Source organism: Perissodus microlepis, chromosome 2 (genome assembly GCF_051167445.1).
Source record: "Perissodus microlepis isolate ML-2025 ecotype Zambia chromosome 2, ASM5116744v1, whole genome shotgun sequence".
Classification (NCBI taxonomy): Eukaryota; Metazoa; Chordata; class Actinopteri; order Cichliformes; family Cichlidae; genus Perissodus; species Perissodus microlepis.
In genome coordinates, this window is record NC_140462.1 from 10,615,333 (window position 1) to 10,628,499 (window position 13,167).

A 13,167-nucleotide genomic window follows, 5' to 3' on the forward strand; every position below is an offset into this window, starting at 1 on the left:
TGGCTGGCCTCTCCCTTAGAGATAGGGTGAGAAGTTCGGCCATCCAGGAGGGGCACAGAGTAGAGCCACTGCTCCTCCACATCGAAAGGAGCCAGCTGAGGTGGTTCGGGCATCTGACAAAGATGCCTCCTGGGGTTGGTGTTCCGGGCATGTCCCACCGGGAGGAGGCCCCGGGGCAGACCCAGGACACGCTGGAGAGATTATATCTCTCGGCTGGCCTGGGAACGCCTTGGTGTTCCCGCGGATAAGCTGGAGGAGGTGGCTGGGGAGAGGGAGGTCTGGTCTTCTCTGCTTAGGCTGCTGCCCCCACGACCTGGCTCCGGATAAAGCGGATGAAGATGGATGGATGGATGGTTTAAACATTCAGATCTCATAAATCTGTTTTTTGCAATAAAGGCGTACAATCCACAAAAACACTTCATGCAAATTAATAAATACAGTTCTTATTATTTCATTTTATAACTTGAACATAACACAATAACTATCAACCAGCATTTTCATATAAGGGCTCCCTCTAGTGGTACAAAATAATAATACTGCTTCAAACTTTTCTTTGACGGGTTACTCTGGCAATATTCAGTTCAATTTCTTTTTATTCGGTAATTATTATTATTTTAATTTTATCACACCACCTAAAATTACTTTACCCATCAAGTTCAAAGCCTCACAGTATTAGAGAAACCCAACACTAACACCTGTACATAATTAATTGGAAATTGGACATTTTACCCTGGTTATCATAGTGAAAATAATACTGATAATATTCTGTTATCAATCCCATCTGGTGATGACACATGTTAACATTTTGTCAGCTGTCTGCTTGTCTCTTCTCAACTTCTTGTACTGGCTTGTTTATTGCTGATGGCTTCACTGAGGTCAGATGCATTTGGAGTGTATTTTTGTCATATTCAGTGTCAGTTCATGCATCAGTTAGGAGATCAAAATTCATTTTAAATGAATAATTTCTTTAAATAGTAAGTGAATGTAAGACACTCAATAGTTGAGTAGAACTAAAAAAAAAACTTTCTGAAATAAACTTGCAAAAATCAGCTGGATGCTCCAATACTTTTGACTGATGTTTTTTTAATGTACCCCTCTCTCCCCTGCATGCGGTCTGTCCTTCAAGCTCAGGTGTCTACCAGCGGCCTGGAAGCTTGAGGGTCCTGTGTAGTGTCTTAGATGTTCTTAGGACTGCGCTCTTCTGGACAGAGATCTCGGATGTTGTTCCTGGGATCTGCTGGAGCCACTCGCCTAGCTTGGGAGTCGCTGCACCTAGCGGTCCAATTACCACTGGGACCAAGGTTACCTTCACCCTCCACATCTTCTCGAGCTCTTCTCTGAGTCCTTGGCATTTCCCAGGTTTCTCGTTTTCCTTCTTCCTGATTTTGCTGTCATTCGGAACTGCCACATCTATCACTATGGCCGTCTTCTTCTGTTTGTCTATCACCACTATGTCTGGTTGGTTAGCCATCACCATTTTGTCCGTCTGTATCTGGAAGTCTCACATGTAATATGTAATATGTAAGTAATATGACACCATTTACACATTTATGTATTGTCAATGTACTTGCATAAATTTCTCCAGACGTGTGTTAAACTGGTTCATTAGTTAGTTTTAAGTACCAATAACCCGCCAATGTGGTGATTGCATGTCTTCACCAGATGCTCAATGGACGACAGAATATTATCATACTCCCACAGGGCTTAAATCTGGGACTCTCCACCATTTGATCCTAGAACTGAAGAAGCTTCTCGGATGAGAAGTGAAACGTCTTCAAACAACTTAAAGAAGTCCAGATGCTTTTTTTCTTTCCAAGCTCCTTAGATTACGATGACCTGCATGACTGAGAACCCTCACAGACATATTCCCTGTCTGTTCAAAAAAGTTAAATTATACATTAATCTTGCAGATATAAGAGAAAAAGTGCATTTTCAACAGTGAATGTCAGCTTTTCTACATGGTAAAGAAATTCTGGTGTAGTAAATAAGAGAAGTCTAGAGAGAATGTTCTTCCCAGACTGTCCTGTAACTATAAAAAGATTAATTTATTCAAGGATCACTTAAAAAAAAAGAAAGAAAAAAGCACGAATGTGTCTGTCATTTATCTCTTACTTAACTACTTTGATGTAGCCTGAATGGCCATAAGGACCGGTCTTTTCCTGTAAAACTTAGAAAATACAGTTTAAAGTCTAAAATTGGACTCACATTTACCAAAGCTGTTGAGTCTGCGATATTGAAGCCTGTGCTAGTGCAACACCCATGATCTACAGATTTTGAGAAGTGGCTTTCTGGTCATTACTTTGTTGTGTGTGACAGGACATGTGCAGAACAGGAAAATGTAAACTGCATCCTGGGCAGAAAAAACAGCATTGTACTGCCAACACAACTTTTGCTCTTTCCAGAAAACTGCACTAACACCACGCTAATGCAGAGCTAGAAAAGAACCCTCATCAAGTAACAGTAATGAGCAGTTGGGTTTGAAGCACTGGTTCACCAGCTAACCCTTTTCATGTTTTTACAGACGAATCACTGAGGTGATCACTTTAAAGTCACTTTGAGTTGGTTTTCAACTTTGCTTTTGTTCTCAGCTTTGTGTTTATGTATAAAACACCAGGTTTCAAAATGTATTCTGTAGTCTGGTAAATACAGACCATCCAGGATGCGACTGCTTCACAGGTTTTTAATCTTAACTACTGAACACAGGTGTCATTGGTTTCCATTGATCACAACAGGCAGGATGTAGCTATAATAGAACTGCAGAGAGAGAAGAGAGGGAAGTTGTTTATCAATTTAGTGAAACTAAAATTCCAAACCAAGTCATGTCATTTTATTGTCCAACTAATTAATGGACTTTAATATTTACATTTAAATAAAATTAACCAAAAAAAAAGAAGTTTATGAACACTTTGATGCCAGTTTAACATAGACATGACAGTCATTATAATTTATAATTAAGCTATAAATATTTTATTTGACACATTTAAATAACATATTACTTGCTCAAAACACATTTACAGACATTAATGATTGTTGTGTTGCTCAGTGAGTTTTAAAAGTCCAATTTGTTGAGGTTACATGTTTCAACATAAAAGAAAAGTTTGTCACTGTAACCACAAGGAAATGAAGCAGCAGCAAGGGTCACTACACAAACCACAGGTGCAGATGCAGCTTTTAGCATGAAGAGCGTCTCTGTTATTTTTCTTGGTTATATTTTGACCCTTCCCTATAATTAGCGGTCCAACAGTATGTTGCATTCATGTCCATAACAGTCTTACTGCTCTAGAAACCATTACAGCAGTATAATAGGGGTATACTCTCTCACATGTACTCACCTGTTACTTTTCCTTCTCCATAACCAACACTGGTACCAAAAAAAACCCAAAACAAAACAACTTCATGATCTCCCTGCCATGCTTTCCAGGTCCCAGATATCATTGATCTCCATTTTGCAGTTTCTCCCTTGCTCTGTTGCATCTATCCTGCTGTGCTGAACCCCTTGAGTTGGCCTCCTGTATCCATTTTTTCATGATAGGATCGGATTGAAACACAAACATGGTCTGTAATTGCCAATACAACTAACCCTTTAAGTACATGATGAGCTGGCATGTTTAGTTTTACCTGACCTCTGATGTTGCTTCACTTCTCTGTACACAACAGGACACTGTTATCAGGAGCACAGACTGGGATGATGACTGTTTTCAGATTAAAGCAGTTTCTCTCTATTCAAGTGTAGAATTTGGTAACAGTTTAAAAGTAAGTATTATTAAAAAGCTGTAGATACATAGCTGCTTAGGCACACCTCCATTGTTTTTTTTTAAGGTATAGGGTTATTAATAGGACAGATTTAATCTTGAGGTTTTAGTGCTTAAATCTAACAGACTGTCTGCTTTATTATCAGTATCAATAGTAGGCTTGGAGAATATATTCACCACTGTCTATCATGCTTACTTTAATAATCCTAAATGCTCAACACAAAGTAGTTATTAGCCTTTGGAGCCAAAGATTATTGAAAGAGATGTATGATCTGTAATTATAAGGATAGCTCACTGAAACCTTTGTTTTTTGTTTTTGTTTTTTTTATTTTAAAAATGACACAAAAAGTCAACGAGATTAAAGTATTAAATATTTAATAACTTTAGAGCTTTGTTCATCAGTAATGCTGATAGAATGTGGATGTGAAACAGACTCCAAAGAGATCAGTAACACAATAATTATCAACATCATTCAACCATCTCAAAGTTTATGTTAGACAGGCATTTCAGTATTTGTAAATATTTCTGTAAATTACCAAATGCACAATAATACATTTTTCAAATATATAAATATATTTCAGATATATTGTTATACAAAAGCAAAACCTATAAAAATCTGGTAATCTTAAACAAAAAAGAATAATGTCACTCTCTCCAAATTTATCTCTACATGTGCATTTTGTTGTTTATCTAATATTGACATTGAATAAAAAAGCAAGACCATAATTATAAAAGCAGAGTTGAGCTGATTAAATGTTATCTTGACTCTGAAGATCTCTTTGATATTCGTGCTGAAGCTTATTGTCAATTTACTGTCCAGTATAAACATATTCAAAGCATTTATAGGTTGTTGTAAGTGAAAAAAGGCTTCCACTGTGTTGCGCATGTGCCCATAGATCCAAAACTGATGCTTATTTTAATCACTATAAAAAGTAGTTTAGCAGTGCACAAATCTACAATACTCTAAGGTTTTACTGTGTGATGTTTCATGAGATGTTATGATTTGGTGGCATATAAAGAAATCTGATCTGATTTGTGTTTAAATTTATAAAGAATGTGTGTTTGTTATACTGCCAGTACTGCTTAGTAGTGATGACACCAAATAACACAATGTGTTTGATTATTCTTTAAAAATAATAATTCTATAAGAGAAGCTGGAATTTGGATGTTTTATCACTGCCCAGAGTGGTTGCACTGCATTCATGCAACAGTTTAATCTGATGATTAATTTCCACAATTACAAAGTCAAAAACTAGTCAATTTCAAATTAAAAGAAAGTCCCTCATTACAATCACAGTCTTTGTTCCATCAGACCTTCAACAAAATACAAATGCAGAAAACACATACAGTGCTTCTGTAATTAAATATAGAGAGAATCTAAGACTGGATGCATTGATGCCCTGTCGTAATTTGGAACTCGAAGTAATGAAAATCAATATTAATGAGCTTTGATGATTAGTCTGATGTGAAATCACATTAAATGAAAAACCTTTAGGTATCTTTCCATCACCTTCTCCCTCCATGGGCTTTCAGTGTTGCAGCCCACCTAAACTCAGCAATCACTTAAATTACCTTTATGGACCTTTGCATACAAGCAATCACCTCCTGTCGGTTTCGTCTGCCTACATCGCTTTTTAGTCTTGACTTGGGCGTATTGTACCTCCACCTCCACCTTCACTGCTGCTCTTTGCTCCACTTGGTCATCTTCTTCCTCTGCAGAGTAACAAGAAGATAAAATAAAACTCAGTAAGTCATTAATACAATAGTTTGACTTATGCAGATTGACCGGAGTTAAAAAGAAACAGAAAATGATAAACATGTTTTAATGTCATTTCAGATTCTGAGCAAAAATCACACACAAACTGACTTAAAATTGTCTTTTTTGTGAGTTCACATGACTTCTTTATCAACATGATCAGAATCAACCTTTTGGGATTTACTTAACTGAATAACTGAGCATGCATCAAGACATTCCTTATCAATATTTAAGAAAGTAAAACGGTTGTTTGTTTGTTTGTTTTTTAAAAAAGCAAGAGCAAATTTTATTCTTTATATATTTAAATGTATTATCAATTTATAAAAAGAGCAATAAACAACCAGAGTGCAGTGAGCACAACAAAAGTTTTGTACCTTCTTGTCTTGCAGATATGTTGTTTTGTTTTTTCTTCTGAAAACAGATGACTGCTATACCCACGACTAAGAAAATCACCAGTGCTGAGAGGACACCAACCATCAATAGCAAAGTTACTGCTGCAAAAATAAATGACATAAAAACAAATAAGTCAACAAATGAAGAAGACAACAAAGAAAATAAACATCAATGAATCCACTTCATAAAACTCCATTTTTATTTGCTAAAGTACCAGTCATCATTGCTGACATTTTGATTTCATGATATTAGTTGGGTTAAGTTAACTGGTTATTGTAAATATCCCATAGGTATGAGTGGAAATGGTCTCTCTGTGTTAGCCCTAAATCAGTCTGGGGACCTGTCAAAGGTGTAGCCTGCCTCTTGCCCTAAAATAGCTGAGATTGACTCCAGCAGCCCTCTCCACCACCCTGATAAGCAGAAGGGAATGGATGGATATGATATTTGTGCCCTGTTGACTAATGTGCAAACAATAGAAATGAGCAAACAATCGAAGGATTTCTGAAAACCTTACAGTGCCCATAATAAACACAAATTGCTTTTAGCTTTTATTAATAATGTGTTCACTCACCACAGATAGATATTTTCTCTTCTTTGAAGACATTACTGACGTTGTTCCTCACTGAGCAGACCAGATGTCCTGAGACGTGCTGTTTCAGAATGATTTTGTAACTCTCATTATCTCCAGAAAGGAGCTCAGCATCTGTCAGTGTGCGTCCATCCAGAGTCCAGCTGTACTGAGGACTGTCCCCTCCCTCAGAGAAGCAGGACACCCTCCTCTCTCCCAGGGACAGACACTCAGGGACCAGCAGGACAGAGGACACAGGAGCTGAGACAAATAAACACAGATGACTATTGATTTTAAGATGCGCGTTATTATTTATATTGTCCAATGAAGAACAGGGAAAATACAAAATACATGAAATTTTGTGAAATATATAAATTACCAAAATACTATTATGTGTGTGTGTTTATATATATATATATATATATATATATATATATATATATATATATATATATATATACAAAAGGTAAAAAAAATATGATTAGATTTTACATCAAAATCTAATTCGTTTTAGTCTCAAATGAAAAATGAATTTCACAATGTTAAATTTCTATCTACAAATTGTCATCATTTCCCAATCGGAGAAAAATTTACTGTCATTATTTACCTTGAATAAACAACTGTAAAGTCTGCTCGCCTGTTGATCTTCCATCTGAATCAAAGGTTTGAAGGGTATAATTACCACTGTCATTCCTGCTCAGGTCACTGAGCCTAAATGTCCCATTACAGGGGAGAATGACTGATCTATCTTGTACTATATTAGAAATAACCTTATTATTTCTGACATCTAGTATTTTTAATGAATTCTTTAACAGTTTGTATCTTGTTATTTTTGAGGTGCTGTCCATCAGCTGGATGTCCACAGTTCCTCCCAAAGCTCCATAACACAGAGCTCCATCCTGTCTGCCATCACAGTAAGTTTCTACACCTGCAAATAAATAGAAAAAATAAACAAAATAAACACAATCAAAACATTGACAATTTTCATTGTTCAATGCCCTCCAAGTAGTAGTTGCTGTCGGTCACTGTAGCTTTACAGTCACATCATCATAAAATAGAAAAAATGTTAAATGTTGTACATAGCCTGTAGCCTTTCTACAAAAAAACAAAAACAAACAAACAAACAAACAAAAAACCTTTTAATGGATTAATATCAGTAATTCAGTGATTTTCCAAAATGGGAAAAACAGAGGACTAAGCAAAGGATAGTTTTAGATTTACTTTTCCATATAATTTGATAACTAAAATTCTCATTGCTATAATTAATTTAACCGCATACTCATGTTGAAGTTATCTCAGAATGAGGTATTATTGTTTTTTTAAACAATAATGCATCTGGCAGGAGTTTTTTTTAAACACAAATACCATTAACTGACCTCAGTACAGGTCTTCAGAACTTTGTTTGTTTCTTTCATCGTTTCTCATTCAAGCTTGTTCTTATTTTTGAATCTTTTTATTCTTTCTGTGCAGAAGCTACTTAAGAATTGTGCTATGTAAAAAAAAAGTACATTATATTGTTATACCTCACCAAACAACACCAGAGATGATAGCTGTTAGACACCCAAAAAAGCTGCATGGAAAACTTGTGTGAAAGCAGCACAATCACAACAACATCTACTATTATACTTGTGCTTGACACTTTAATTTGCTCATTTGGTGCAGCTAATAATGATTGGTGACCAAGTGGAAAGCTTCAGTATGACTTTAAAGCATAAAGTTTAATATTAAATCAGTAATATTAATAGCAGCCCATGTGTAACTAAAATAACTGGTAATACTAATAGATACACAGATATTATATCACACATTCTGTTCATTCACTTCAAGAATCTGGAAACCTTAAACATTAAAGTTGTGTCTGAGTGTGGATATATGTTTTTCCTTTGAAATTCTGTTATATGTTGCACAAGTGATGTACACTGTGCTTTGCAGTTCTACTCAGATGGCGTTTTATATGATTTGTGATAAACTTTACAATAACTTTAAAGCTATAAAATCACAAGTAACTTACATAACTTGCCTTCACCTTTGCCATTGTCTTTAACATCCAGGGTGAAATTAATTTTTTTCTCTTGGACTCCATTGGAATTAAAGACCTCAACAGTATATTGACCTGAATCATTCCTCCACATGTTTGTGATCTTGAGTGTCCTGTTCTCGATTATAAACTGTAGTCTGTTGTTAAATTCCTTGTCTGTTGTTGTTATTTTTTCTTTCTTCAGATTGAACACAGTTATGTTCCCCTTGGGAAGTACCTTCAAAAACTTCATTTCACGGCCACTAGCATTAGTCATCACTTGGATATACACAGTTCCTTCAGTCAGAGGAGTGCACGGGCATGTGTTCTTGGTGAGATTACATGTGGTCTCACCAACTGGAAAGAAAGCTGGAAAAGATGCATTGAAAAGATTGTGAGCTTAAATTATTCACACTCCAAATGTACATTTTTGGCATCATTTTGAGGACAATCTTACCATGAGTTCCTGCTACTACTAGCAAAAGGGTGAGAAACTGCTCCATGATCCTTATTCATCCACGCTGTGGTTTGAATCTTGAAAAGTAAATAAAAAAAAAAGCACTTTAAAAATGAAATGAAATTATGAGCAAATCTGGTTATAATTCTGCTGGGACCTTTAGTTCACACTGAAACAGTAAATGGGTGATGATGTAGACACAGTATTTTTGTAAAAAGAATAAAATAAGCTAAACTGTCTTACTTCTCCTTCTCATTTTCCTCTCCCTGTTTTAATTGTACTTGCAAAACTGAGTCTAGACAACACTGTGTCACTAAAGCGAAACTTTTAAAGGGTGATTATCATACGATATCTCTTGTTTACGACGGTCTTGAGTTTTCTTCCTAGAAAGCACAGGCAACAATTCACAAATAGTGTAGAAGTGTCCTGGGGGGAGAGCGCTGTTGCTTAGCAGTCTTTACAGGCTGTGAGGGAGAGATGCCTTTTTGAGTGCTTAGGTTTGCATGAAAGGAAGGGAAATAAGCAATATAGAAAGAAAAAAGAGATGCAAAGCATTGCAACAGCATTGCAACAGCATGAAACTGTGAAGCAGTATTGTTCAACTTTTGGAATGGCCGGCTGATTCACCAGCTAACCCTGTTCATGTTTTTACAGACGAATCACTGAGGTGATCACTTTAAAGTAGCTTTGAGTTGGTTTTCAACTTTTGTTCTCAGCTTTGTGTTTATGTATAAAACACAGGATATTGAAATGTATTCAGTAACTGTTCTGTCACACTGACTGCAGGTTGTAAATAATTAAACACAGCTCACCTTAAGAGTCTCCTATAGCATCACCTACACTCCAAACATAGCTTCTATGCTTCTTTACTATTCAGCCTCTGTGGACTCAGCAGGCAACTTTCAGATAAGCTCCTTTATTTTACCAAGATGCAAATAGGCCCAGTTTAGAATGGCCATGTTTCCTGTAAGTCAGCTTCAAATAAACTGTACTCAGTTTTCATTGGTTTCCATTGCTTGGTGTTACTGATCAGATTTAGATAAGAATGCATAAACTCAAACCAGGCAGGATGTAACTATAATAGAACTGTAGAGAGAGAAGTTGTGTATCAATTTAGTGACACTTAAACTCCCAAAACCAGTCGTGTCATTTTACTCCAACTAATAATGCAGAGACTGTAATATTTTCTTTTAAATAGATATAACCCAGAAAAAGAAGTTTACAAACAAATTGATGCCAGTTTAACACAGACATGACAGGCATTATAATGTATAATTAAGCTATAAATATTTTATTTGATACATCTGAGCTTAATTGCTCAAAACACATTTACAGACATTAATGATTGTTGTACTGCTCAGTGACTTTTAAAAGTCCTATGTGTTGAGGTTAGATGTTAGGTTTTAACATAAAAGAAAAGATTGTCATTGTAACCACAACAGTAAGGGTCACTACACACACACGACAAGCTCAGATGCAGCTTTTACCACGAAGAGCCTCTGTATGTTTCTTCTTGCTTATATTCTGACCCTTCACCATAGTATACTTTCACACTCTATCTGTAGTTTAGAACGATCTTCACATATACTTTTGAGAAAGAACATGCAACAACTGAAGTAGTACGACAGTAAACACACTGACTTGCGCAATCTCACAGCTGTATATCAAAATGTCAGAGGATCCAGTCAGTTCTCCCTTGAGAGAATGAACATCTTCAGCTACAACTACAACTCGATCTTGTAGCACTTTGGCTTAATAGTGAAAATACGTTTTCATGTGTCCTGACAACAAAAAGAACAACTCTTGATTTTCTAGTCACGCCATAAATTCTATTGATAGTGATTAATGTTGAGTTTCCTGAAAAATGAAAATGATCAGATTGAAATGTATTACTATCACTTCTAGACAAAACACAGTGTTAATCCATGTACCAATTTAAAATAATGTTTTTGAGATTTTTAGTTTGTGAAATTGCTGATTTAATGTTCCTTTATAATTCACAACCTTATGAAATGGCAAAGAAAACACTTCACACCTTCTTAGCAGAAAGGAGAAATATACATGCAAAGTGATCAAATACATACATTCACACTTGTCTAACACCCATGCCTTTGCTTTGTAACTTTTCTGTTACAGAGCTCAACTCACTCGCTCTCTTCTGGTTCAATTCCTTCACCCAACACTGGTTGTCTATGGTTTGAAGACATATTATGCTTTGAATTTCAGTGTTACATAGCTTTGCTTCTGTAGGTATCATTTATTTCAAATACTGGCATGTTATTAACAAAGGGTTTTACTGAGTACAGACATTATGTATAAACAACAGTAACCCCTTGGTAAACCAGTAGAGGGAGACCTCACACCTCTGCATACTGATGATAGGTTTTTGTTCAATGAAACAGCCCACAGTTGAAATGTCAGCAAAGCTTAACAGGATAAGCTGATGACACAGTACAAGGACAGTTAACTGAACAGGAAATAAAATGCTGTCAAAGATTTCATATCATTACTTCTTGAAATATTGATAGAAACAGGCCAAAAATAACCACAAATAATATTTTTGTTAGCAGTTAATTAATAAATTCATATTTTATCAGTAGTATTCTGTCAGGAAAAGCAAAGCAATTTAAAACTAGAAAACAGCAATACCTCTTCTTTGATATCAGAAAGCACTGCCATAAAGCTCCTCGCCCGTCAGTTAATAAGTGCATCTATCCTTGACATTACTGCCACCTTGTGGCTACAGTCATCTGTCAAAGCTGTGCTTATTTCAACTCATAGCAAAGTGTAGCGCAATCTGGTTCCTGTGAACGATAACTGGAGCTGGGCAAACTGAGAGGTCAGTAACGTGTTCCTGGTCGTTTGCGCATGTACTTTGTAGATAAACTTTTGGTCTGCAAACTGATGGTAGATCTGGTAGAAGCTTGCCACACAGGCTTCCAGTGGCTCTGCTTTCACTGTTCTGAGATCAGTTCTGACCTGCACTTCATATGGAAATACTGGTAGCATCAGGAAGTAAACAAGCTTCAGTGATTTATCATGCTACGAATGAGTTTCATCATACAAAACATCTTGGGCATCATGTGTGACGTAGATAAGATACAGTGTGAAAAGTTGTTAATCACTAATTTAGTACAAAGCTCTGACAATCTCAGCAGTACTTGTAGATGAGCTTCTTTGAGTAATCACATTGACTGAATGTAAAACGGTAACCAGATGTTTCGCCAACACTCCACATTCATTTTCCATTAATATTTTAATCCACTTGTAGATGTTGATAGTTAAACATAAACAGCTCAAGACTCTTAATTCAGCTCATTTATTTAATATTATTAATATACTTTAATTTACTTTTTTTTTTGAAAAATCAAGATATAGGCCTGTGTTTCTGAGCTAATAAACAACTGCCACTACAAACACAAAATATGAAGCTTCACATTAAACACATAATAAAGTATTTAAAATTAGCTCAGCCTGTATACACCAAAAATATTAATCAATTTAACACTGATGGGAAACACTTTTATGTAGAATAATAATTATTATTATTGTTATTATTATTATTATTATCATTATTATTATTGATTTAAATTAAGCAATTATCCATCAATTATTTAATTTAATTTTAAAAAAAACCAACAAAAAATGTAATGGTCCTTGGGTCTCTTACCCAGCGTTTAGTTTTGGACTAATGATTCTTTCTGTTAATTTATGACTTAAGTGTTACTTCTTTATAGTTTAGTATTTTTCTAGTGTGTACTTTTAGTATTCATTCTGTTTATCCCCACACATGTCTGTCTGTTAGTCCCTGTTTAATTTTCCTTCTTCTTCTTCTTCTGTCCTTTTTAAGGTTGCATGCTTGCATCCAAAGATGTTGCACTACTGCCATCTCCTGGCTTTTACTCTCACTTCACTTAAAAATCATTGGAGCCTCTTCTTAAAAAACAAAAAAACACAAAAAACAAAAAAAAGTTCCATTCCACCATTCATCTCAACCCTCAGCACTCTCCTTTGACTTACATACTTCCTGCAATTAATAAACACATGTTCAACCGTCTCCGTAGCATTACACCAATCCCATAACCCAGTCGGATGTTTCCCAATCCTAAAAAGAGTACCATTTAGAAAGCAATGACCTGTTCGTATTCTACTTATGATTATCTCCTCCTGCCTATTTAATCGCTCTTAACTTCTACTGCGTTTTGTACACTATATAAATGTGAC

General features: G+C 35.6%; 1 protein-coding gene across 1 annotated transcript; it reads right to left on the reverse strand.

Annotated features, from left to right (window-relative positions):
* Positions 1–3,636: 3,636 nt before the first annotated feature.
* LOC146392320 (uncharacterized) lies at positions 3,637–8,992 on the reverse strand. The gene is made up of 7 exons (XM_084948311.1): positions 8,944–8,992; positions 8,490–8,855; positions 7,077–7,397; positions 6,473–6,730; positions 5,883–6,002; positions 5,325–5,465; positions 3,637–3,644 (listed from the first exon to the last, which is right to left on the reverse strand). The coding sequence occupies exons 1-7, from the start codon at positions 8,987–8,989 to the stop codon at positions 3,637–3,639; spliced, it is 1,260 nt and encodes a 419-aa protein (XP_084804437.1). The 5' UTR covers positions 8,990–8,992.
* Positions 8,993–13,167: the final 4,175 nt, after the last annotated feature.